Source organism: Lontra canadensis, unplaced genomic scaffold (assembly GCF_010015895.1).
Source record: "Lontra canadensis isolate GAN:19392208 unplaced genomic scaffold, GSC_riverotter_1.0 scaffold73, whole genome shotgun sequence".
In the NCBI taxonomy this organism is placed as follows: Eukaryota; Metazoa; Chordata; class Mammalia; order Carnivora; family Mustelidae; genus Lontra; species Lontra canadensis.
In genome coordinates this window covers 172,638-200,114 of record NW_022631067.1, presented here as the reverse complement: position 1 = coordinate 200,114, position 27,477 = coordinate 172,638, and the positions used below count along the sequence as shown (strand labels likewise).

Genomic DNA, 27,477 nt, shown 5'->3' with positions numbered 1-27,477 from the left:
CTAATCACTTTAATTATTTTATTACTTATTTTATGTTTAACTCCTGAACCAGCTGGGTCCAAGTTGTAACACATGCTACAAAATCATCGACCCCATTTCTGGGTATACAGTAGACACATAATTCATGGTAACTGAATAATAAGCAGAGTTCCTCTCAGAAAGTTCTATGTTTAAAACAAAGAGTTTTAAAAGGAAACTATTCTTTTTCTTCCTTTTTTTTTTGTTTTGAAGATTTTATTTATTTATCTGACAGAGAGAGCTAGCAAGAGAGGGAACACAAGCAGGGGGAGTGGGAGAGGGAGAAGCAGGCTCCCCGCTGAGCAGAGGGCCCGATGCCCAGGACCCCGGGATCGTGACCTGAGCCAAAGGCGGACCCTTAACCACTGAGCCACCCAGGCGCCCCTATAGCTAACTTTTTTAAATGATAGGCAGGATATTCTCAGGTTTCTAATAGACAAAAGGTATCATAGAGAACACAGAAGGAGATCGGAACATGTATGTGAGCCTAATTTATGATAAAGATGGCGTTTTAGTTCACGGAGGAAAAGGTGGTATATTTAGTAAGTGGAGTTGGCTTAATTGGCTGTCTTGAAAAAAATGACATCCTAACTCCCACCATACAAAATAAATTCTGAATGGATTGATGGTGACAACATGTCAAAACAGGACCATCTCGGAGACTGCTGTGCACAACCTCGGAGATGTGGGAGAGCTTCCCGGGGGACCAGCAATCAGGAGGCTCAAGCGGAAAGGGTGACGAGTGTGATGATGTAAGAGGCAAAGTCTGAGTGCGGCCAGAGACACCAAGTAACGAACAGCTGGAAGGAAGCGTCTGGGCTCCTGCTTGTGACCCACCCTCGGGTGGCCCAGCCGGTGCGCCCCCCTGGGACAAACCAGCCACCAGACGCACAGGGTCCGTGAGGCGGGAGCGCGGCCCCACGTCCAGGACCTGTGCCGGGACCCCGTGTGCAGGTGCGTGTCGCGTGTCACGTGCCGGCTGCGCGGTGCAAGCCCTCACCTCTGGGGGCGGCCCTGCTCTCCTCCCACCAGACAGGCGGAAGCCAGAGCCTGGTGCGCTGTGGGCGCCCGGGCCACCTGGCTGACCCCAGGCTGTCTCCTGACAGCAGATGGGTGGACCCGTCCTCTCGGTGCCGCCTGTGGACACGGCGTCATTCCCAAAAAGGACGGACACAAATCCACAGGTGGTGCCAGATTTATCACAGGGCAAAGAGAACGAGCTCAGTGCTTCCGCCAACAGCTCAGAACCACCCCTCCCGTGCACACACCCCTCGCACGACTATTGAGATCACAGAGAACGCTCTGGAAGCCGTTGAACCAAATGGTCAGCTCAGCACGTGAAGGGAGGGAAAGACAACTTAGGTTTCTCTGTACGCTTTTGTCTCATGGTTACAATGGATATTTCCTTTGTCATTAGAAATGTTTAAGGATAGAAAAAGAATAGCTTCGGGGCACCTGGGTGGCTCTGTCATTGAGTATCTGCCTTCAGCTTGGGTCGGGATCCCGGGGTCCTGGGACCGAGCCCCTCATCGGGCTCCCTGCTCAGCGAGGAGCCTGCTTCCCGTCCCCCCGCCGGCTGCTCTGCCTGCTTGTGATCTCTCTCCTTCTCTCTGTCAAATGAATAAATAAATAAATGAATGAATCTTTAAAAAGTCTGCTAGAAATCAAAGATGACACTCGCAGCAAACACCGCGGCTGGAAATCCCAGCACTTTTGTCAGTCTCCCAGTTGTTTCTTTAAAGACAGAGAGAGAGAGAGAGAGAGAGAGAGAGTGAGTGTGTCTGTGTGTGTGTGTGTGAGAGAGATTTCTTAGACAGAGGGAGGGGGAGGGGCAGAGGGCGAGGGAGAGTTCTAAGCCGTCTCCCCACGGAGCATGGAGCTCAATGCGGGGCTCGATCTCACCACCCCGAGATCATGAACTGAGCCACAACTGAGAGATGCTCCGGTGAGCTCCAGCTCTCCGGTGAGCCCCCAGGGTGCCCCAGGTCTCCAAGCTGTAATCACGTTTCCACACACTGACTTACATACAAAGCACGCATCTTGCCCTCTGACTTGAACGATTTTTCTGGTCTGAAGTCTGGCTTCACTAGTAATAAACCAGCGCTGAAATGTTCACATTTAGTCTTTAATCTATTGTAATTTAAACTTCAACTGTCCCCTCTTAACACACATGGTTACTTGATTCAAACTCCTGACTGCAGAGAAAGCTCTCTGGCCAAACCTGGGCCTGGCCCACATCCTCTGCCAGCTGCCTGGAGCGTGGGCTCAGCGGTCACCATGAGTGCCAGCTCGCCACTCCCATTCTGAGTCTCTACCCTCCGCCAGCCTGCCCTTTACCCACCACTCTATTTTTAGCTCCTAGAATCTGAGGCTTTGGCTGGCCTGGGCAATCTGCGTATTATTCAACGAAGGGCCAATTCACAATTTTCCATGAATCAAAATAAGTTGAATTCCTATAAAACCCCCCAATCTTAATATCTCCTATCTTGTGTCTAAGAAATGAAAAGTACTTTGAGCCACCAAGACCTTCTGTGGGCCTGACCCCGGCAGAACACTGAGGAAGGAGGCAGGCCCCGGGAGGCCAGGGTCGGGGGCCTGGGGGGCAGGGAAGATCGAAGAGGCAGAGGTCAGGCCTGGAGGGGGAACAGGACAAAGGCCATGAGGTCAGAAGGCAGAGAGCCCAGTCAGGGCAGGCGGAGGCACAAGGGCAGAGAGCAGCCTGAATCGGGAATACAGGAGGCCACAAGCCATGTGTTAAAACAGAAAACGGCCCCGGACACCAGAGTCACAGGGAAGGAGGCAGTGCCACACAGCCCCCTGGGCCCCACATGTTTCGAGTCTTCTCACACTGGCAGTCACACAAGTGACACCTTGTGTCCTGCCTTTTTGTGCTGTAATTCTACAGGTTTCACTTTCCACCCTCGTCAACTGCTCTAGGAATGTCCGCATCTCACATCCTGGCAAAGTGAGCAAGTGTCCCCACGGGGCTGGGCCACCCCCGACCTGGACACCTCCTGTGGCTGGGCAGGGGCCTGGAGCCTGTCCAGGAGGTTCCTGTGGCAGCAGCTGCCCCTCGTGGACTCCATTCCCATTAGAGGACATCCTGCCCCCCCCCACCCACAAGCCAGCCCACCTGAGAAGCTTCAAGCCCCCAGGATGAGAGGAGAGAGGGCCCTGGAGGGCACATGAACCTCAACACCTCCAGAAGGGCTCGCGCTGCCACTGCTCTTCCCAGAGCAAGGCCGAGCATAAACCCCCCGGAAACAGAGACTTAGAGTGAGGGCCCTGCGCCCGGCCAAATTGTCCTCCTCCCCGCTGTCACCTCAGACTGGACAGGAGCCTCTTGCTAACCCTCAGTTTCCCCATCAGCGACAAGGGGATAGCAGTGCCTGAGCATGTGTGGCGTGGTTCCTGGCCTCCCCACAGAGTAAGGACCCGTGCTGACCATCCTGAAGCTTTTCATCCCGCCACACCCAACACCAGGGTTTCAGCAGTTAACATCTGACCAGGGGCCAGTCACCGTCCTCACCACAGGGCCTTCTGGGAGCCACAGCGACATCTGACCAGGGGCCAGTCACCATCCCCACGGCAGGGCCTTCTGGGTCACCGGCTGGGGGCACAGTCAGAGGAGCCCCAGGGACGCGGGTCTGTCCGGACGCCGTTGCAATCGGGGGCTGCACCCCAGAGAGGGATGTCAGTTCCCCCAACAACGACACTCCCTGCCCCTGAGGTTTATTACCGCCCCCCTCCGGCTCCCCACAGTAAATCATGACCTTCCCTGGAGAACCTGGTTCCCCAAATCACTGCGGCGTCTGCACAGTTTCTCAGCGGGACGCACTGCAGGGTGACATACAGCAGCACACGAGATGCCCCGATTCCAGCAGCAGCAAGGACAGGAGGCCACAGGGCTGCAGATGGCACACGATGGCGTGAAGACGGGGCTCGGCCGGCCCCCAGCTCAATGTGCTGACAACTTCCAAAGAGATCAAAATCCAAGTTTCCTGAGGGAAGCTTCTGAGAAACCACTGATTCGTCCAGTCAGACAAGAGGCCGCCTAGAGCCGGGCGGACAGGCGGGCTCCTGCAGCCTCGTCTCGGCCGCAGGACACGGGCAACCCCGTCAAGCCAGACCTCGGGCCCCGCAGTCCCCTCTGCAGAAGGCGGCTGTGCACACCGCAGCAGCTCTGAGCACTGAGCACCTTCTTCCTGCACGTCACGGCCCCAGCTCCGTCTAGCACTCCGCTCGGGTCTTCCCCCTCGACGGCAGAGCCGTACCCCAGCACCGGGAGCCCTGCCCACAGCCTCCTCTCGCCTCCAGCGTGGGCTGCACCCCACACAGGTTCGCACAGCCCCGAACCGACGACAGCCCCAGAAGACAGCGATAAACCCAACTGACATTTCCATCAACCTCCTCCCAGGCCACGTGATTTTTAAATTGTCCTCATAATGCTGCACTGAGGTGTTGTACACCCACCTGTGAAACTAAAGCCGGGCCCTCCAATCTGGACACACTGGACAGTCCCTTTCCAGCTTCTGCAGCGGAGACTGGGGTGGCCCCACACACCTGCTCTAGGCCACATGGACTGTCAGCCCCGGGACCGCCCAGCAACAGGTGCCCCATGAATACACCCATGTCTTAGCCACTCACACACCATAGCACCAGGGCAGTCTCGCCCCAGAAAGGAAGCATCTGGGTGTCACCCACAAAAAGGCACCTGATGTAGCGTTACAACTTTTCATATTCTAACTTTGCTTTTCTACATCCCCCAAATCTTCTCCAGTGAAAATGTTTACTTCTGTAAACACAAACAAGACATCCGAAATACACAGAGTGAGCAGCTGCTGGAAACCCTAGGCGACCAGAGACCCTGGGAGCAGATGCGGAAAGGTGGGCACCGTCCTCCGGTGTCGGGGCACCACGGCATGCCCTGTACAGCCCATGGCAAGATTCCCACACCAGGAAGGTGTGTCACACAGAAGGCTGGCAGCATGTCCACGGGAGACACGTCCCTGGGCCACAGCGCCCAGCAGGCAGCCTCATGGCACAGGGACACGCTCCACTGAGAGCTGACAAGCTGGACCCTGGCTCCTGCTTGTGTGGGGACCGGGAATCACCCTGAAAGGCCAACTGGCCAGAGGGACTGACCCTGGACGTAGGCTGCACCAACATGCTCCCACCGTGAAGGCCCAGCAAAGTGGCTGGCCCAGCCCCATCATCAGGGCGGCCTGAGGAAAACATCTAAACTGTAGTTCAGATCGGCAAATTGTTGATGCCTCAAGTGAGCTGTGACTTCAGGGGAGAAAGCATCGCGTCCCACCCCCACACAAAGGGCCACCACCCAGCAACTCCCATGGAGAGGCCCAGTATGTTCGATGACATTCCTGACAACCTTCCTTTCAAAATAGCCTCCAACCACAGAAGTTGCTCAAAAACCCTCAAACATGACAGCAGAGGATGTAAAACCCCTCTCCACGGTCAGTAATTAGGGCTCTCCCCGGTTGTCATTTGAGTAAGACCAGTCCTGCTCGGGGCGCTGCAGACCCAGGCTGCGGCTGTGGGAGCAGTGGCAGGAATTCAGAGTAGAACACGACCAGCTTCAGAGACCTTCTGTTCCTGCTGTGGTGGGAGGCGCACATTTCCCCCCACCCCGCAATTCCAGAGAATGGGATGCAGGTGTTACTGGAAGAAACAGAAGCAAAAATCAAAATAAGCCCCTTCATGGGGCTGGTGCATGGCACCGCCCTAACCTCTTCCCTCAGCCCTGGCAGCACGCGCCCCACAAGCCCCTAGTCTGGGCACACTGTACGGTCTCCACCGGACAGGACACTGCGTCATCAATCTCGCATCGGCCAGTGCAAACAGGGGAACAAAACAGTCCGTCTATGTGAATGGGTGTTCACATTGCTCAGCACCCGGACGGGCTCCCGCAAAGCTCCTTCCCCGAGCTGCTGCTAGGGCCCCGAGCAGTCAGAACATGGTCCTGGCAGGCCCTCCACCAGGGAAAGTCTGGGCCTTTCCCCCAGAGCCCGAGCACCTTCCACAGATGGCCATTCGGGAGGCGATGCTGGGTTCTCAGCTCAGCTGCAAGGACCAGGGGCCCCGAAACTCGGGCTGTGCAGGACCCCTGCAAACAAGGGTCTCCAGACCCCGCCCAGAGTCCCCAGTTCATAGGTCTGGAGTGGGGCCCAAACAGCTACACAGCAAACCAGTCCCAGGTGTGCTGCTGGCATGAGGATCCACTGGGAGCGCCCTGGTGACAAGTCGGAGGAGGCTGCGATCGGCGGGCCCCCTCTTCTCCCACCTCCGGGGGGCCAGCAGCCTCCTCTTCCTGCAAGACTGAGGAGCTGGACCAGATCAGCCACAGGCTCCACAATCAGTGCAAAGTATTTCAAAAAGAAACCTCAGTGGGAAGGAGACGGTTATCTGGGGGGGGGGGGGGATGGGGCAGGCAAAGGGCCCGGGCCGGGGGGGCGGGGGGGAGGGGGGGGGGGTCTTGGCAGGGAGGCCTGGGGGCTGGGAGGGCCCATGAAGACAACAAGTGGGAGAGAGCCAGGACCCCAGGGGGAAGGTTGAGGGAGGGGGGACTAGGCACTCAGGGGTGGGTCCTGGGACATCCCTGATGAGCAGGTGAGCAATGCTAGCCCCAAAGATGGCTGCTTTTCCTGCTCTGCTGTCCTGGGCAGAGCGTGCTCAAGGAGGGCAGCACTTGGGGCACAGAGGTCCCCCTAGTGTGGGACCAGCACACCAGACACACCAGACATCCTAGACCAACAGGTGTGGCCCACACCCCCCCATGGCTCCCCACGCTCTCCAGGCAGGTCACGAGGTCACTCAGCACATGGCCCGTGCTGCAGAATGGTGACACCTAAACACAGAGGGGTCCAGGCTAAGCCCACCCGGGGAACCAGGCTGCCTTAGAGAGAGGGCTGGAGAAGATGAACACTAACGAGGAAACCGGACCCGGGGTTTGTCACCTGCCTCTCAAGACTGTAGAAGTTTCTATTAGAGATTTGCACAATGTACTCCACAAACCGTTATCAGGCGTGTGCAGAGTGGGTGTGCGCGGGAGCCCGCTGGGCACCAACAGGCCACATGGCAAGCTCGTCTGTGCTGCTGAAAATGGATTTCCTCCCATCACCGTGCGAGCTCCCTACTCTGCATTTCCAGGGGTTTCCTTTCTTAGACTCAAGTCCAAACCAGCCAGCGAAGGACACTGGGTCATCTGGGCCTTGCCCAGGTCAGGGTGAGCTTGGGGGAGGGGGGAGGGCAGACTATCGCCCGGGGGGCTCATCACACAGGGCCCCGGGGGGCTATGTGGTGCAAAATGGGCCAGGACCCTAATTCCACATGTGACAAAATGACACCTTATTCTGGCTGGTCTTTCAACAAGACCAGAACAAGTGCAACATTATCATGCATTTAATTTTACTTATAAAAGCAACTTGTTTTTCTTCATTCTTCACTGAGCTTTGTTTACTCTTCTCCGTTAATAAAATGTGGGCAGGTTTTTAGTATAAACCTAAGAGTATGTAAACACTCCCTCCAAAACTTGTTTGGTGTTGACGCCCAGCAGCCCCATTTCCATATACAGGGAGAAGCCAGACTCTCTAAATCGCCAATGAAGTTATCCAGAAGTCCCAGTGAGTCCCGGGGCGGGGAGAAGTCCGCTCGGGTGGTGGGCTCCTCCCGCTCAGCAACCCGCTCCCTCACACAGAGGCCATGCTTCCCCACCTGAAAACACCTCCAGCCCATGAGGGCCTCCCTTGCCAGTGGGTCACCTGCACCTGCGTCCCGTGACCCAGCATTTGTACCTCGTCGACGGCAAGAGAAGTCACAGTTGTCCTGGGCATCTGTCCTGGGCGAGGTCAGCACGTGAGTGTGAGGCCCCCGTGACAAGCACCCACGTCAGGAGAATGACAGCAGGCGCAATCAGGCCCCACCAGGACCCCGGGAGGCTGCTTGGCACACAAAAATGCTTGTTTTTCTGGGGCGGTGGGGGGGGGTCGCCTGCAGGCCCTAAGTGCAGGCTCATCATACGATAACTTCCTGTAGTTTCCAAAAAAGTTAACTGATTCATTAATATACTTCCCACCATCAGGCCTGTGCCAAAGAGATAAAACCGTGAAATGCTGCAGAAAGAAGCCAAAGCATTCAAAACAACGTGCCGAAACCTCGAATGCCACCAGAGCATCTAGTGCGCCAGCACGGCCCACTGTTTTCACAGCTTCTTCCCTAACACGCACAGCCTTGGAGGAATTTTTTTAACTGCACCAAACCCCTTATAACTAGCCGAGAATCAGAAACACCTCCTGCGTCCTACTTGTACCGCATCCCAAGGGAACACACAGCTTCTAGCTCCATTGCTCCAAGGACAGCCGTCCCTGCAAACTACGTTTCTGTGCAAGACTGTGCTTCTTGGTTAATGGTTTACTTTTAAGTCCTAGGCAGCTTCAGAAAGAAACAGACGTGCTCTCTGAGGAGGACAGACAGGCTCAGAAGCAGTCTGCCACGGGGCTGGAGACGTCCCTGGGGCCCCCCAGCCTGATGGGATGAGTGGGGCCCAAGGCCTGGGACACAGGTCAATGCAGGTGAGCCCACCCCACCAGGAGCAGGGGGCCAGACCCCAGGTGCCACTAAACCCTGCCCTCCCAGCCCGGCTCCTGCACACGGCCACGTTCCCTCAAGGAATCCAGCCGGTGGTCCTGCTTTCAACAGCTCATGAAAATGCTGGTGGTTGCCCATCCCAGCCCCATGAGACCTTGGGCTCCTCCTCACAGTGAGGAAGAGCTGGACGACACAGGGAGAGGCTTGCGCAGGTGAGGGGCAGGCAGGCCCCATATCACCACCGTGCCGCTCAACCCACTTAAGAACCCAATGAAGCCTACTGTTATCCTCATTTTACAGACACAGAGAGGTTAAGTGTCTTGGCCAAAGTTCACGCAGCAGGGAAGGTGCAGAGCCAAGAATGTCACCAGCTCAGCCCCAGGGCACTGCCCTTGTTGCTCAGAGTCTAGACCCTTGGGCTGTATTAGTTTGGTCCACACTGCGGTGGGGGGCGGGGGTCTTTCCATGAGGCGAGCATGAGACATCTACTCCCTGCCCTCAAATGTGACTCACAGTCTTTCAAGGCCATATTGCTGAGAGAAGCATAGAAAGCTAGTCAGACGCACCCTCCTTGGTGTTCAAGGTGCCCTAAGCTCTCCCACCCAGTGTGGACATTCTCAAAGTGGGTTCCCTGGGCTGTCAGGTGCTGAGCTGGGGGCCACCCTTCCTCTCCCAGCTGTGACAAACAAAAACATCTCCAAACATGCCCAAATGTCCCCAGAATAAAACCACGGTGTTAAAGAAACGTTGTGTATCTGGACACACTCACTCCCAGGTGACCAGCACGGTCTGGGACCAGACGTATGTGAGCCTGGGAGGGGTCCCACAGAGTGAGGTGTGAAGACGGTGGTGTGCCCATCCATGGGGCCAGTCCTGCTCTCTCACAGAAGGAACAAGATTCACGAGTCGCCCAAGAATAGTGTAAGAAAAATTCACAGGGCCCCTCCCTCCTCCGGTTTTCCACTCCCTTCACAGGATCGAGGACTTGAGTAGTGCTGAGCAAAAACCCAGGAAGCTGGGGGGCTGGGGTGCCAGGGAGATAGCACTAGGCCTCCCCACTATGCTATCACTCATGGCCAAGGGGCCAAGACTCTTGGGAAACCCCAGGACCAGGAGGACCTCCCAGAAGGGGGCAAGCCTTGCTGTTCCCCCACTTCCCCAGTTGGGAGCCTTGTTTCTGAAGCACCTGGAATGTCTGCATTCTCACTCTCCCTCCCTTGCCCTCCCACTAAGGGCCCTGCGAACCACAGACGACTATGGAGAGGAGAAAGCCACAGAGGACCAAAATCCGTGTCTGGGCACCGCCTGTTGCCCGTGGGTCTCAGCTGTGCCGTGCCACCCTCCCCCGTCCTGCAGGCCCTACTGTAGCCAAAGAGAGTCCGCAAGTCCGAAACGCACATATGTAAATATGAATGTACAAAACAGTGTCCGATTGGGCCTCCCGGTCAATCTCTAGACCCGGTCCCTTGCCCTCCCTGCTCCCAGTGTCCCAGAGAGACCCTCGCCATCTCAAGGAGCCCGAGAAGCTGCTGATGTAAGGCAGGCCGCTGTCACCTGCTTCCAAGGAAGGGGAAGCAAATCTTCAGAGCTGGGAGCTGTGGGGGAAACTGCACTTCGAACAGATGAAATCTCAGAATAGGTAAAACACGGAGTTGATTTTAAATTTATTTCTAAAAATGAAAGTAAGTGCTCTTCTCATACATGGGGACCACTGTGCACAGTTAAAACTGACCTCCACTGGTTTGGGCATCCCACGAGGGCGTACACTCCCCAGAGGGCAGGAGGAGCCGCTCAGACCCATCCTGGTCTCCTCAGCACAAAGGAAATCTCGTCTCCCCAAAACTGGAACGGTCCCGTTATCACTAACCCCATAAATACGACACTATGTCTTACCCTTCACGCCATACAAACCCAGAAATCGAGGCCCGTGTTTTCTCCATGTGCCGAGACATACCCTGTGCACCAGCCCCACAGCCCCATAGAAGCATCCGATGGTGGCATCCAGTGGGCGAGAAGCCACCCGAAACAGCAGACCCCACGCGCTGACTTCCTCAACAGTTGACCCGTGTGACTCAGAATCGCCACCCAAGCCGCCTGCGAGCGTGTACAGCAGGAGAAAATCTTCTGAAAACCAGCTTTTTCCCAACTAGCATTTGTGATTGACACATCAAGTTGAAGTTCCTCCATCGCCTGTGGTGACGTGAAAAGCCTTCGGTCTCACACCCACTTGTGGATGCCACCCCTCGGGGCCTGCCCCGGCCCCACGCGGAGACTCAGCGCGCCCTGCCACGCCCCGCAGCAGCGCCCACCCCCGGGGCACAGGAGACTTCCTGGGGACTCCTGAGCTACTTTATCTGAAGATGCCATCACCGCTTTGAGGCCACAGCAAGAGGGAATTCCGCGCCAGCTCCCGGAGCGAGGCCGAGCCGCAGAAACCCGGCGGCTGAAGGCCAACAGGCACCTCGTGCTTACGCCGGCGCCCCTGGGTTCGCAGCACCCGCGGTCCTCCTGCGGGTGCCCACGGGGAAGCCGACGCGGGCTGGGGAACGAGCGCGGCAGCGGCGCGTCCCCAAAGGAGAGAGGCCGAATTTAAGTGACCCCAATCGGAGTGAACGACGGCTGCGTGAACGGGCAGGAAGCGTCCAGCTCCTGGGACCATGGTGCCTGCCCCTCTGGCTTCCTCCTGACCAGCCCCTCTGCTCCTGTGACTCGAGGATCCGCCGGTCCAGGAGGACAGGAAAGGGGTTCCCTGAAGGGATCACTGGAAAACACTTGATGAAACAATAACAAATAGAAAATCAAGATACTGAGCAAAAACATAACGACAAGTGGTTTTTTTCTTTCCATGTGACCCTTTATTTCCAGTCAGGACGTGCATAAACACACTCTTGGGTCCAAATGCTGAGAAACTCTTTCTCCAAATACTTGTCGCAAGCTGAGCAGAGCAGGAAGTGATGAAGGGAGAAAGGAATGCCGCAGATCCCAGACGGACGGGGCCAGCCGGGGGCTCAGGAAGCCAAGCGAGGTCTCCTGACCATCCCTCCCACGACTGCTCAAGGAGTCACCGTGTGCAGCAGACCCAGCTCGGGGGAAACGCGAAATCGTCACCCTGGCCAGGCTTCGCCTCTCCCAGATGTGTGTGCACTGGCGGCCACTCGGGAGGGGTGAGAAGAGGCTCCCCCAGCAGCCTGGCTCCAGGTTTGCCCCCACGAGCCTGGAGGGGCACAAGAGCCCGTGTGTGCACCTGCCCCGGGTGAAAACGCAAAAGGACCTTCTCATCCAAACCCACAGAACTGCCCAAGGACCGCCTTCTCCTCGGCGCCAGCAGACGTCCCGCGGGCGCAGCTCAGCGTCTGCGGCCCCGGTGCCAGCGCCAGCAGCGGCCCCCTTCTGCTCGTTCCGCTGTACCCCCCCGAGTGGCTCTGCCCAGCCAGAGTCCCCGGAGCCCGTCAGACGGGGAGGCCCGAGAGCAGCCGGCTGACAAACAGGCCCAGCCCGTGGGCCCGGGAAGCGAAAGTCTTCTGATTCAAATACAAAAAATTAAAGACTCAAAAGCAACTGCAGAAAAACCCTCAAGTCATAGAAAGTGGAAAGGTAGGGGTCCAAGCACAGAGACCAGGGTGCCCCCAGAACTCACCCACAGCCCCCTGGGAGCAACTCGTGGGGCCATGGGACTCGCTGCAGCGCATCTGTGGTCTCTACCATGTCAAACAGAAGAAAAAGGACAGGGCTGCTTGAGAGACAGGAGCTCCTCTTAAACGCACGCAGCCCACCACGCCCTGTGTGGCCAGGCCCCAGGGCCACAGATCTCAGCAGGGGACAGAGCCGTCACAAGGGCTGTGAGCCTCCCTTATGCCCCAGCCTCCCACCACACCGGGCACACGGCGTCAGGCACCTCTACCCCGAGACAGGCCACAGGGCCCCGTGTGTGTGTGAGTGGTGTGTGCCCATGTGTCTGTGTGTGTGTGGTGGGCCACGTGTGTACATCGGTGCATCTGCGTGTGCACCTGTGAGTGTATTCTGTGCGTATGCATGTGTATAGAGTGTGCCCATGTATACACATGTGTGCACCTGTGGTCTGTGCATGTATGTGAGTATAGTGCGCCCACGTGTACACGTGTTACCTGTGTGTTCTGTGCATGTGTGTATAGTGTGCCAGTACACATGTGTGCACCTGTGTGTGCTCTGTGTGTGTGCAAATGCAGTGTGCCCATGTGTATGCACGTGCGCATGTAAGTGTGCTGTGCACGTGTGTCTACATGTGTGCAAACATGTGTTCTATGCACACGTGCGTGTGTTCTGTCGTGTGCCTGTGTGTGTACATGTGTGCAAACATGCGTGTGTTCTGTGCACATCTGTGTGTGCACACAAAAAACCATGTTCCAACAGGAGGCGGCCTCATAGGAAAGTACAGATGGATGACTGCCTCCCTCAAACCCTCCTCCCCATGGGATGTAGCCATGAAGAAAGTTCCAGAACACCTGTGTAAGTCTGACCAACTCCTGGACATACTGCATGTTGGTGCTAAGGATCTCCCACGTAAACATCATACGGGCAGAGTTAACTGCCCTTGAAACTCACCCCTGTCAAGTAATAAAACAGCCAATTATTGTTCCTAAGTAAAAAAGTACTCGTGGGGGGATACATGGGGGGCTCAGTCATTAAGCATCAGCCTTTGGCTCAGGTCCTGAGCCCAGGGTCCTGGGATCGAGCCCCACATCGGGCTCCCTATTCAGTGGGGAGCCTGCTTCTCCCTCTCCCTCTGCGTGCCGCTCCCCTTGCTCATGTTTTTTCTCTCTCTGTCAAATAAATCAGTAAAATCTTAAAAAAAAAAAAACAAAAAAAACTATGCCTGGCGGTCAGCCCCAGGACAGACTGGCAGGGCCTCATGCATAAACAGGGCTTGCCAGCCTCAGCCCCACATGGTCTGGAATTCCCCAGTGGGACTCTCACCCCAAAGACCATGGGAAAACCAGCCGGGTCACAGCACACACCCCAGACCTCAAAACAAGTAGAGGGCTTGGCCAGGTCCCCTAGGGTCTTCACACTGATGGGTTTTCCAGAACCAACTCATATTCCTGGATCTCTGTCTGACCCCAGACTTGGAAAACCCCAGTTTATCTGGGCCAAAATAAGCAGGTGCTCCGAGGCTTAGGGGCTTGGGGCTGACCTACCCTCTGAAGCGTCCGAGTTTAACAGCCCCACTGGACCCATCTTCCACCTGCCGCAAAGCCACACCTTCTCTGCCTGCCTCACCCAGAGAGCTTTCCCTGCACTAGGTAAGGTCGGCACCTGGGGGGGTGGGGAGAGTGGGAGCACCCGACCAGGAGGAGGGATGATCAGACAGAAGCCTGAGGGCGGGAGTCAGGGAGAAGAAGGGCTGCCCATGGGAACACCTTCTTCTGAAGCAGGTCTCAGGTGCTCCAGGCAGCTCAAGACCCGACTCAGCAGGGAAGTGGGTCAGCAGGCTCTGAGCCCCTGGCTAGCCACACATTCACATGACGGGCTCATTCTGCTAAGTCCCCTCGGTGCTCATTTAAGGGTTCGCTAAGGAGGTAGGCATGGGTGGGAAGGCAGCTATCTCCTGTCTGAGGAAGTAATTTGGTAACACACCCAAGAAGGCAGCTCCACCCGAACCACAAAAGTGCTGGGTCTTGGACGTGGCAAGTCCATCACGAGCCAACTGGGCAGCCACAGGCTCTCTTGCTAGTGTGCTTTCGGAAAAGTCACCAGCTTCTCCGAGCCTCAGAGGTGGGAGCCGGTTAGAGTATCTGTCCTGTACACTGCACAGAGTCGTTAGAAGATCGGACAGTGTGTTTGCAGCTCCCTAACCAGTGACCAATCCAGTGGACTGAAAACAGACAAAATCAAACAGACCTTCTGCTCTTGTACCTCCCAGAAGTGGATTCAGGACTGAAAACAGAAACCACAAGAGCTAAAAAAGGAAAACGAATCTTTTTCCTCAGACGAAAGGAAACATACAACAAAGCCACAGAGATCTCAAGGCACACGTCACAGTCCTCACCCACAGGGTGCATTTTTATGAGGATGGACAGGACAAGAAAGGAGGAATCAGCCCTGACGCAGCCAGCACACGAGACAACTGGTCCACACGGAGGGCACACCCAACTGGGCCCACACCGTAACTCAGAAAATCGTGGCATCCCAAAAACAAAGCTCCAGAAAGAAATACACAGACGATGAACACTCTCAACTCTGCTAAATGTCCTGAAGACTCCAGAAGCCAGACCCCCATCCCAGGAGGCCGCCCACCCTAGAGACTGAGAAAGGGGGAAGGTGGTTCTCAAGAAAAGCCTGGTGACCAGGTCCTGCTCCTGGTGTTAAGGGCACCCCGGAGGCAACTGCAGCTGCAGAGGACATGGGGGCTGGCTGGCCTGAGGGGAGGGGCAGCCCCAGCCACGGTCTCCAGGCCGAGTTACCCCTGAGTCGAAGAAAGATCTGGCCACTTCGCTTACCTTTGGGTTTTATCCCACTGGCAACGGGGGCCAACACAGAATAATGCTTCACATTTTGGATAACAGGAACAGAAACAATGTGAAGAGGAAAAAACAGCCACGAGAGTCCTTCCTTGACAAACTAAGGAGTGAAGGGTACCGTTCTGTTTCTAGAAAAAGTTCTGTTTTACTGCGTAACTTGAGCACAGCCTCCGGCCTCCTTCAGAGGAGTGTGCTGCCCCTCACCATGTGGTTCAGATGAGAGATGCAGCACGTGTGGCTTGTGTGTGAGATGCACCACGTGTGGCTCCTGTGTGAGATGCACTGTGTGGTTCAGATGTGTGAGTTGTACCACGTGTGGCTCAGATGTGCAAGACTACCACGTGTGGGTCAGATGAGAGATGTACCACGTGTGGCTTGTGTGTGAGATGTATCACGTGTGGTTCAGATGTGTGAGATGCAGCACGTGTGGCTCGTGTGTGAGATGCACCACGTGTGGCTCATGTGTGAGATGCACCGTGTGGTTCAGATGTGTGAGTTGTACCACGTGTGGCTCAGATGTGCAAGACGTACCACGTGTGGGTCAGATGTGAGATGTACCATGTGGCTCATGTGTCAGCTGTACCACATGTGGTTCAGATGTGTGAGCTACACCACGTGTGGCTCAGATGTGTGAGATGCACCATGTGTGGCTCATATGTGAGATGTGCCATGTGGTTTGTGTGTGAGATGCACCACGTGTGGTTCAAATGTGACATGCAGAATAACTGACCAGCTGTATCGGGATGCAGCAGTCCCCAGAGAGGGGTGAGGCTTACTGGAAAACTGAAACCAGGAGCACCTTGGTGTCTCAGTCAGTTAAGCATCTGACTCTTGATTTCGGCTCTGGTCATGATCTCAGGGTTGTGAGATCAAATCCTGGGTCAGGCTCCTCACTGAGCAAGGAACTGCTTCTCCCCCTCTCTCTCTCGCTCTGCCCCTCCCTGTCCACAAGTGCTGGTGCGCACACTCATGTGCTCTTTCTCTTTCTAAAAAAAAGAAAACTGAAGCCGGCAATGCTAAATTTCAGAACGGACAGACCCACAGCCCCGGGGAGTCCAGCCCTGAGCAGAAACACACCTCGTCAAACAAGGAATCACTATCTTTGGTCCCACAGTCGGCTTGATGGCCCACCACTCCTAGCAAAGACAAAACATACACTCCAACCAAAACCTGTCCAGACGCTGAGGCCCGGGTGGGCCCGAGGGTTGACCCGACGAACCTTGCGTCCGGCCGCGGCGCAGGCCGGGCAGCCGGGACCGGGGACGCTCCTCTCCTGATTTCTAAGGGCGGTAACGGGACCCGGACTGCGCGGGAGTCTGAACGTGTTCACCGGTCCTTCCCCACGCCGCCTCACGCTTCGAGAACAGTGCGGGCCCCCTGTCGTGGAGGACATCACTTCAAACTCCCTTCCATCTGCGTCCGGCTCTCCACACGGAGCGACCTGAGGACACTCACCAGCGGCCCCGCCCTGCGCTCCCCCAGCGCCACCTTCGCTCCAGCACCGGGTCCGCCGTCTCCGGACTCCGACGGCGGCCCCGCTCCCAGCACTCCCGCACCTGTCAGCAATCGAGGCCAATCGTTTTACCTTTCTGGGCCTTTCCTCTCCGAAAGGTTATTCTTTCCATTTATTTTTTTTTTAAGATTTTATTTATTTATTTGACAGAGAGAGATAACAAGCAGGCAGAGAGAGGAGGGGAAGCAGGCTCCCCCCCCCCGAGCAGAGAGCCCACGCCGGGCTCCATCCCAGGACCCTGGGATCATGACCTGAGCCGAAGGCAGAGGCTTCAACCCACTGAGTGATTTTTAAGCTCTTCACGTGCCCGTCTATCTGTGTAATTCTACGTGTGCCTCACGGCAATACCCTCGAGCTTCCAAGGCGGCTCTTCTCGGCTCCGCCGGCCTCGGCTTCCACGCTGCCCGCCACAGCGGTCCGGCTGGCAGGCTGTGTGTGCCTCTATGTCCACAGCCATGCATGTGTGTCTCCATTTGACTGTTCTTTGAGGGGTGACCTTAGGTAGATTTTTCTGCGTTTTGTTTTTCTTTCTAGGCCCGCCCCTTGGAGCTTCCTGCGTGTCACCCACCCCGGCCTGGCTCTAACTCTTCCCTCTGGAAGCTGCATGGACTCCCACACTCGGGAAGCCCCACGGTACAATCACCCTTTCGGTCGGAGTTTACTTTGTCCACTCTTCACTAGTGTCCATTTGCTAGCAGATCATGCCGTGTGCCAGATCACTCCTGCACACAACTACCCGCTGCTTAGCGCACATCAGTCCGTCATAGTGTCCCCCCCGCAGACACAGACCCCCTCTCCAGCATCAGGGTGCAGAAGACCAGACCATCAGGGAAGACCCCTGCTCAAGCACGGGGGTCCCCCTCTGTTCTCGAGCCTCAGACCTTGCAGGAGCAGCCACCCCTGAAAGACAGAACATCAAGTCCCCACAAGGCTCACCCTGAGACCCGAGGACCAGCCACACACAGCACCGGCCATGCCAGCCGCGCCGGCCACCACACTGTCCCCCCAGTGGCATCTGTGCAGATCTACACCACACACTGGCTCCCCCCTTCTCAAAAACTAAGGCCAGCTCACAGCCACTTTCTCCCTACACCTTTCCTGACCTCACCCATGTGCAAACACACACCTGAAGTCCAGCTCTCTCTTAACTGATGCACCCAGCTACAGTGGGAACGCCACTATGTCCCATGACTAACAGAACAGCCACAGACTGGCCTGGAAGTCACCCCTTCCTGCCTAGAGAAATGGAGCGGGCAAGTGCCCTTGCTCACACAGGCTTACTAACGCCACAAAAAAGGCCTTACTCTCCACTTGGACAAAGAAACTGAGGCAGACAGGGTTTAGAAGATTTGCCTCAAGTTGTAGAATTAGTGAGAAAGACAGTCCTGGGTCCAGGCCCCCAGGTGCTGTCAGTCACGCCTGCCTCTCCTGGCAGGCTCCCGGGGGCGCCTGTCCCTCCCACCGCCTGACTGAACTCTCCTGTGCCTCCGACAGCAGGAACCCACCTCCAGGGTCACTAGGAAGGGGGAGGTGCACTCACAGCCTCACTTTCAAGGGCAACTTGCAAATCTCAACTCTCAGGTGTTCGCAGCTACTGCTTCTGTTTGCTTCCGGCAAATACATCCGTCTCCTCTCCAAACATAACGAAAACATGACAAGCTGATGCTCTGATTCCCCAATGCCTTCAGGGAGGTGTGACTGCCTATATGCTTGGAGGCCTCACTAGTTTCAGAGAAGCAAATCTGAACGCTCCTTCCAAATGCGACCTTCCCGCCACATGAGTCCGCCCACAGGAATCCGTGCTCTGCTCAACTGCCCGACGCCTTTTCCCAAAGCGTAAGTGTTGCCAGTGGCCCTGCTCAACAAACCATCCCTGGATTTCTGTTCAAGACCACATCTCCACAATTCCTCGCCTCTCCAACATCCGCCCTGGAAGCCCCAGGCAGTGACTATAAGGCTCAGGACAGCAAGGGCAGTGCCCTGGGCCTCCAGCCCCAAAAGACAGTGGTCCTGTTACCTCTTGACCCCAGAAATCACCACTTCTGTCTTTCCCAGCCCTTCACTGTACCCCACCATTCAAATCCAGGGTCACACAGAAAGCCAGAGCGGGATAAGTGGTGAGATCAAGACCATCAGCATCAGCGTAAATCCCAGCTCCACTCGTACAGGCTCGGTGACTCTGGGCAGGTAAACGAAGTCATGTGGGTCTCCCTTCCTCAACTTCAACGTCACAGACTCGTGAGAACGTGCACGAAAATGACATAACACCTGCAAACCAGATCCTGAGAGTCTGCAACTCTGCCCACACCACACACGGGCACAGCAAGCCCAGGCCTTCCCACGTAAAACCCGGAGACGCGAACTAAAATCACGCTTGGCCCCTGAGCCCGGCTGCTCCCCCGACATACCCCGGATCTGCACACTAGTCCTTAGGGGTTAAAAATAGCACAGGCAGCTAGCTGAGCTCGGTTAATAGAATATCCAGGTTAATTTTAGCATCAGAGTGCTCAAGAGAATACAGAATCCCTGATGCCAAGAGCCGTGTGTGGGGCCTGCCCCTTCGCCCACTGGCAAACACACACACAATGAAAAAGCCAACATCACTGATGTCACTGCCTTATATTCACAAAATGTTTTCTCTCATTGGGAAAACCACATCTTCCTAGCCCCATGAAGACCCTACTACCAACAATAACTACTCTAACTTAGCAAGCAGGCCGCCACCACCTCTGACCCTTACAGGACCCCGTGAGGAGCACAGTACTGCTTCCCATGTAGGAAATCTGCTTAAAGATCCCACTTTTAACAGAGCCCCTGCGGTCTGGGCCATCTCCGCCACACTCCTCCAAAGCAGCCATCTGGCCAGGGGAGGTGCGGCCAGAGACCCTCAGCCACGATTTCCTGCTCTCACCTCCCTCAGTTCCCTGCCAAGGGACCTCCTGTTCTGGTGGGATCGTGTTTGTGTCTGGCTGGAGGGAAGGCACAAGGCTGGGGCAGGCTCGCCTGGGCCCACAGCACCCACACCCTGCAGGGCCACGTTTTTCTGAGTAGGAGGAGCTGTCAGTTCTGATGTGCCATCGATCTTCTCGGCCGGACAAGTTGTAATCTTACAGAGCAGGAACACTGAGGGCCGGAGCCCAGCGGAGCCTGAGAGGCTCCATGGAGATGGAAGGGACAAACAGGGAAGAGAGGGAATCCTGTGGCAAGGAATCAGGCAGAGTGGCCTCATACGGCACATACACGCCAACACACCAAGCAGATCCAAACTGGGCCCTCAAGCCTGATGATGAAAACCATTAACAGGGCAAGAGGGCTTTTCTCACTCTTGAGTTCAAGGATAGGATTTTTTTTTTCTAGCTCGAGAGAAAAACCTTTGTATATTGCTCTTAATTGAACACTTTATAAGATGATACTTTTAAAAACCAGAGGTAATTATTATGGGAAAAGAACATACCCCTGGGAAGCAAGGCTATACCACAATGCCTAAAGGGGCGTCATGTCCAAAATAACACAGAAGAGCTCTGGCTGTGGTCCCCGGCACACTCCCTACCCACAGTCGTCAAGCTGCTTCCCCTCTGGCACCAAGGCCCTGACTCATGGAAAGTCAGAGAAGCAACTTCCTCAAAGTTACCACCTCAGAGGAAGTGCATTTGGCCTTAGCCCACAAGAGATACTAGTGCAAAAACAGTAACAATTGTTCCCAAAGGTAGACAATGTTTCAGATTTTTAAGTGTGTGGAAGAACTACCCAAAACACCTGCAAGATTTCAGTGGAGAAAGCAACAGGTTCTTCAAGACAAGGACTCAGAACAGTTACAATAAAAATGCCTCAGTCTGATTTGGCTTTTGCAAAAGGTGGAAGGGCGAGAGAAAGGGGAGAGGAGAACAAGGAACAGATTGTTCCCATTGTCCCCAGCCTTCGCCTGTCAATGAGACAAGGACCACCACACAATCCAAAACTATTTAAGAATTAAAGGCCAAGGCCCTAATACCTAAAACACTCTTCATCCCTGCAAAAATGTTCTGCCTTTTTTCTTAGCAACAGGAGTAGTGACATTGCTTACTGGTCTAACTTCAGGGAGGAATTTTCTTTCTCTGTTTTCTGACAGTGAGGGGTGCGCATTAATGCCAGCCAGAACAATCCCGTCTTGTGCGCCCCCACCGGATGCAGCAGACAATTACTGCATGCATCTTGCAAATGGAAAAATGAGGCTATGGACGGGGAGGCCACTTGCTCTGGGCCAGCCAGCCAGCCAAGAGCACAAGGGCGTGCAGCCAGCTAGCCCGGAGACAACGTTCAGAGATGAATGGACGGCCTGGCCAGTGTGTCCCCGAACGAGGAGAGGCCAGTGTGCATGTGACCATGCGTGTGTATGACTCATGCGTGTCTGCTCTCCCAGATCAACTCTGGTGTTTCTCGTCATCTTGTGCCTTTAAGACCAGGGCATTCAGGCAAGTCAGAGGCAACACTGGCCACAACAGACAACCAAGGAGAGAAATCAAGAGCTCAGCACACCACCTTCCATGCCCAGAACCATCCTGATCCCATTCTATTAAAGGCTTTCCCTCGAGTCAGATGAGACTAAGCTTCAACCCAGTGCACCCAGTTCACCCTCAGGGCTGCAGCCCAGCCTCAAACTCAGAAGCCCGGCCGAGACCACCCAAACACAGAAGTATGCCTTGCCGTGCTGTGTGTAGCCCCTTGCTCTCTGACCACCCCGGATAAAAAGGGGAGACATTGTATCTCCCTCTTACAGCTCAGGATTGTGCACTGTGATGAGGACCCTCAGAGGAGAGAGAGATAAGAGCTTCTTGGAGATGGAACAACACCCAGGGAGTTGGACGCTGGTTCTGTTCTCACTGCTACAGCCCTCAGACCTGGGGAAGGGGCTCCAAAGCTCCCAACAGCACCTTTTCCCCTTGGGGTTAGAGATGGCAGATGTTTCCATCACTGCACTACTCCAAAGCTGAGCTGGGTGGTTCTCTCCCTCGTTGAAAGTGGAACACAAAACACAGAAAGCCTAACCAAGCGGTGTCTCCAAACCCTCTTCCTTCCACCACCCACAGACAAGGCTAGTGGGGCTGCTCTCCCGCATCTCTGGGGGTCTCCTCACTCCCCTGCTTCCTATACTGTACCACTCTGGAAAGAAATCAACACCACTGTTCCAGAACTCTCCTGGAATTGAATGTCAGAATGGCAGTGCCTGGCCTGAACCACAAGGTCCTCAGACCCACTCCTTCCTGCTGTACGCAGAAAACCTGGCACACTCCTCCACAACCAGACCCCCACGCCCAGGTCCCCCTCCTGCTCCCTTGATCCAGGAAGCATCTGGAACCCTCCGGGGAGATGTCCCTCACTCTCCCGGGCGCTGAATGAGGGCTCTGGGCCGGAGGACCATGGCAGAGGCAGTGTTCCTGCCCCCGCTTCAGCGGCTCGCCCCGAGGAATCTCTCCGTATGAAAGTGACAGCAGATTTCACGCAAGTGAACACGAGAAATCGGCTGCAGGCAGACTGGAGCCCAAAGATCTGCTACATCCAATCCCCGGTGCTTCTCCGCCAAGTATCCACCGTGTCTCGGCGATGATCCTCGAACCAAAATAAAGCCGACAGGAAACGACACGCGGATTGGGGCGGCTGGAATTCCTCCGGCAGCATCAAATGTCATCAACAACGGACAGTCCCTGGGTGCCTGGCTCTGTTCCCAGCGGCCCCTTTTCACGTGGGGAGAGCAGGGACCGCGGACGCGAGGGGACCCCGAGGACGAGCAACACTGCGGGTCCGCCGAAGGCTGTTCTCTCTCCCGGGACGTTTACGGCATCGCTGTGTGACCGTCACTCCGGACAATGATCTTGTTTTTAGGAGGCAAAGCACTTGCCCACCGCCCTCCGGAGACAAACAGCGGCGGGCAGACGCGGGCCTCTCGGGACCGCCCAGCAAGTGCGGACGAGCCTCCAGCCCGCCCCGGAATCCGCATTTCACGCCCTCCCCAGGCCCGGACCGCGACGCGGCCTGCACGGCAGGCGCCGGTGGCCCTGAGCCCCTCCGGCCGGGTCTCAGCGGAGGGGGCCTGGGCGCTCCCCGCCTCCCCGCGCGAGGAGCTGGGGCCGGGCGTGCAGCTCACATCCGCCGCGGGCCGCGCACGCACAGCCGCGAACACGCACAGCCGCCCCCAGGGCCGCGCGCCCCGCACCGCCCGCAGCCGGAGCCGGGCCCACGCCCCCCGGGGCACGCGTGGAGGGAAGCGTCCGGGGGCAGCCGCGGAGCGGAGACGCGACTCCGCGGTCCGCCCAGCCGCCCTCGGACACGCACGCCCGCAGGCTCCCGCCCCGCACCGCCCCGCACCGCCCCGCACCGCCCCGCACCCGCGTCCGCGCTGCCAGGCCCGCCGCCGGGGAGGGGCGCGCGGCGCTCACCGATCTTGATCTTCACGCTCTGGAAGACCCGCAGCCCCTCCTCCTCCACCGCCATGCTGCGTCGCCCGCCCGGGAGCCCGCGGGCCTCCCCGGATCCGCGCGCCGAGCCCCGCGGAGCAGCCGCAGCCCGAGCCGCGGCGCAGTCCCAGCGCTCTGCGCCAGACCCCGCGCGCCACCGCCGCCCCGCCCCGCCCACCGGCCTGCCCCGGCTCCCCATTGGCCGCGACTCCAGAGAGGCGGGGCGCGACGGTTCCGCCCGCAGCGCGGCCCCAGCTGCCCATTGGCTGAGGCCTAGGAGGCGGGAGCGAGACGGCTCCGCCCGCGGAACAGCGCCAGCTCCACATTGGCCGAGGCTCGGGGAGGGGCGGAGTCGGCCTCGGGAGGGCTCGGAAGGGACCCGGCGGTAGAGGGACGCGAAATGGGGAAGAACCGAGCCGGGAGGCGAGAGAAGGGATGGAGAACCGGGTGCGGGGCAGGCCCGAGGAGACGGGAGGGGGGGAACCGGGAGAGGGGATGGTGGGGACCTGGCTGGGGGTGGGGGTCGGGGATGGGGGAGCTAGGAGGGGGAATGGGGGAAACCGGGCGGGGAGGGGCTAGGGATGGGGAGACCCCGGTGGGGGACCCGGTGGGGGGCGGGGCGGGGAGGGGCGGGGAGGGGCGAGGAGGTGGAGGAGGCCGAGGAACCAGAAGCGGGAATGGAGGAAATGAGGGGGGAGGGGGAGCGAGGATTGGGGGAACCCGGTGGGGCGAGGAGCCCAGGATAGAAGGAAGCCAGATGGGAGGGCTGGGGGTAGCCGGGCAGCGGAATGCAGTGGGACAGCGCAGGGGCACGGGGGAAGGAGGGAGACCCTGAGGCTTGGAAGAGCGTCGTCTGGATTAATGTACTCAAAATCCTGAATCCCAGACATCCCTAAATCTTCTGGACCTGAGAGGCGGCTCACCTCTCCCTGTTACAGACAAATGCTCTCTCTGTGTTTGCTGGTGACTGCGGAGACCTGTGCAGGACGGTGGTCCACCGGGGGCCTCCAGCTCCACGCCTCCACCGTGTCACCATCTCCCCACTGGAGACAGGCCGGATCAGACAAAGGAAGAGGGTCTTGTCTGCAAAGGAGCCTCACAACCAAGGGGACGTGTGCGCAAAGGGCTGGAGGAAATAAACCCAAAACCAGATCCAGAGAACGTTGGATTTGGTCAGGGAGAACAAAAAGGTAGATCAGGTTAGAGTATACTGATATGGGGTCATTCAATTATGGGAGAGGATTTGTCACTTGGCAAGTACCCCGCGCCTCTGGCATGGCTTTTGGAAGCTCCGAACAAGTGATATCCCGCACTAAGTGGGAATGCCATGGTCGTGGCAGACAGCAGGGGAAAGCACCGCAGTGCTCAGAGAAGACACAAAGGAGAGTAAATACACTCCTATGATTGGGAAAGCTAGTTGCGAACTAGGTTCCCTGGAAAGCCTGGAGGACACTTCATGACAAAAGTGGTGAGGACTGGGCGCCTGAGTGGCTCAGTGGGTTAGGCCGCTGCCTTCGGCTCGGGTCATGATCTCAGGGTCATGGGATCAAGTCCCACATCTGGCTCTCTGCTCAGCGGGGAGCCTGCTTCCCTCTCTCTCTCTCTCTGCCTGCCTCTCCATCTACTTGTGATCTCTCTCTGTCAAATAAATAAATAAAATCTTTAAAAAAAAAAAAGTGGTGAGGACTGTACAGGTGAGAGTCTCCCCAAGAGGTGGCCATTGTAGGACTGACCAGAGGGTACAGATGCTGGTATAGACAGCACTGGGCTCGCTGATAGTGCCGGTGATCAGATAGTGACATACTAGAGGCCAAGCCGTGGTGTTTCACCATCAGAAGCAAGCCAGGTGCTATCTTATACTGAGCAGCAGGACTGGAGTGGCAGCCGTGGCTCTTCGAACTGCACTGGGCTGCCGAGATGGTCAGCAGGACGTGCTGTCAGGAGCAAGGCAGTTGCCGGCCAATGAGAGGGTGGTTCCATCCATACAGCCAAAAGCAATCAAAGACAGGTATCAGTAGCTGAAGAAATGTGCCCAATAAAACATCACAGTCCCTTGTCCAGTTTTCAGATGTGAGCCTGTTTTCATCCCCAGGGCCCACCAAGTGGGGGAGAGGAGCTGGCAATACATATGCATGGTAAGGGTTCCCCTAGGACACCTCCCCCCAGCAAAGGCACCTGTGGCCATTCACCTAGACATTTCAAACACTACTGGGCTTCAAGTCATGAGACGCAGGGACCCAATGTGTAGAAAAAGATTTGTGAGGTCCAGGGAATGAGTGGAGCCCTGGCCCCAGCAGACTCACAGTGAACACCCCCCCTCCCCGTTACCACTGATTTCCTCTGGCACTGAAGGTAAAATTGACACAGACATATGTGACAGTTGTCAGAAAGCCCACATTGGTTCCTTGGGGTGGGGGTGAAGAGTCATCCCAGGAAGGAAGGCCAAGTAGGGTGCTAGGATGGAAAATAAAAACAATAGCACATCCTGTGGAAACAGACCAAGACTGCCCTTAAAGAACTCATGGGTTATTTCATTGGCCAGTTCCCCCTCTGATACCAGATATGTTCTGGGTGGTGACAGTAGACCAGCTCAACCACACAGCAGTCCCAGCCGTAGCTGCTGTGCCACCTCAGACTCTGGCCAGGGTGTGTGGCCATGGAGCCAAGATGTCCACGCTTCACCACCCTCAAGAAGGAGAATCCGAAGCAATTTACATCACATGGTGTAGACTAACACATAACCTGTCCCACTGGGAGGCTTTCCTGCCCTCTGTTACAGTATAGTCCAAGGAGACCTGGACCATCCGAACAGGCTTCAGAATGTTAACTTGGGGGACACCTGGGGGGCTCAGTTGATTAACTGTCTGCCTTCAGCTCTGGTCACGATCTCAGAGTCCCAGAATGGGCTCTCTGCTCCACGGGGAGTCTGCTTCTCCCTCTGCTCTGCCTGCCTCTCTGCCTGCTTGTTCTCTCTCTCTCTCTCTCTCTCTGTCAAATAAGTAAATAAATAAAATATTTTTTAAAAAAGTGGGTGCGCCTGGGTGGCTCAGTCAAGTGTCTGCCTTTGGCTCAGGTCATGATCCTAGGGTCCTGGGATTGAGCCCTGTGTTGGGCTCCCTGCTCTGTGGAGAGCCTGTTTCTCCCACTCCCACTCCCCCGGCTTGTGTTTCCTCTCTCGCTGTCTCTCTCTTTCTCTGTCAAATAAATAAAGTCTTTTAAAAAATTAAAAAAGAATGTTGATTTGGTTCAGTATGTTGATGACATCATTTTAGTCTCACCAGATGAGCAAGAAGCTGGCAGTTCATTGGAAGCTTTGGTGAGACATAAGCACTCTAAGACACACGTGCTCAGAGGATGTGAAATGACTTTGTAGAGATTCAGGGGTTCCGCACATCAGTGAGGCATCATGTCCCTGAGTATGTACTTTTCTTTCCCTCTCAGCACAGAGATCCACACAGCATACTTTTAGAATTCTTCCCTCAACAAAACTCAACCTCCAAAGAAATGTGCAGTACCATGTCTTCTCAAAAATGTTCTGCACAAAGGAAGTGATCATTAATTTTCTAAATTAAAATCTGTTCTTTTAGAGTTTTGATGGAAAGGAACAGGAAGATAGGGGCACCTGGCTGGCTTAGTCAGTGGTGTGTGAGACTCTTGATCTTGGGGTTGTGAGTTTGGGCCCCACATTGGGTGTGGAGCCTACTTAAAAAAAAGGAAAGAAAGAAACAGGAAAACATTGGGGGATTAAAGGAAAAGATGAGGGTTTTGTTGAAAGTATCTATAATCTCCTTTGTTTATAACTCACAGTTAAACTTTCTCTCTTTGACAGAATCTCTTCTGCACCCCCCCCAAAAATATTTCTTGAAGAGTATCAATCAATAAGTAGATATTTATGAATTGCTAGGACATCATAATTACATCATCTGTTATTCATATTTGACAAAAATACTTTCAAAGGATTTGAAGTGGCATAAAATAAATGACCAGTATATAACAGAATGATTTTTAAAGGGGCAAAGAAAGCGTTGAAGGAAGAAGCTGTTGTGTCAAATGTCGACAGTGGAAACGGCCACAGCCACAAGTGTAAAGCTCTGCTCCAAGTTTCCTGATAGTCAAGGTGAAAAAGAAAATATGGAAATACAGTATTTCATATCAGTTATATTATCTTATAAATGGAAGTATATTCGTTTTTCTGGAAAAACATAGCCAACTAAGCAATATGGAATTTTTTTCCCTGGGGATATTCAGCACGTTAGGGAAGGAGGTTTCCAATCTCAGGAACTGACCTTCGTGGACATGCTCACGGCAGCAGCGGGCGGACAGCAGAAGCTCCACTAAACTTGTGGACTAGATGTACTGGCTTCTCCCGCTGCCTCATGGAGAACTCAGGGACATACTGTTAACCCATAACTCT

At 55.7% G+C, this 27,477-nt stretch overlaps 1 protein-coding gene across 1 annotated transcript in view; it reads right to left on the bottom strand.

Moving 5' to 3' along the window:
• RASA3 (RAS p21 protein activator 3) overlaps positions 1-23,187 on the bottom strand; it is a 113,330-nt gene extending 90,143 nt beyond the window's left edge. The window contains exon 1 of the mRNA XM_032880995.1: positions 23,046-23,187. Within this exon, the coding sequence (XP_032736886.1) occupies positions 23,046-23,100 (55 nt within the window). The 5' untranslated portion in view covers positions 23,101-23,187. The remainder of the gene's footprint in view (positions 1-23,045) is intronic.
• Positions 23,188-27,477: the final 4,290 nt, after the last annotated feature.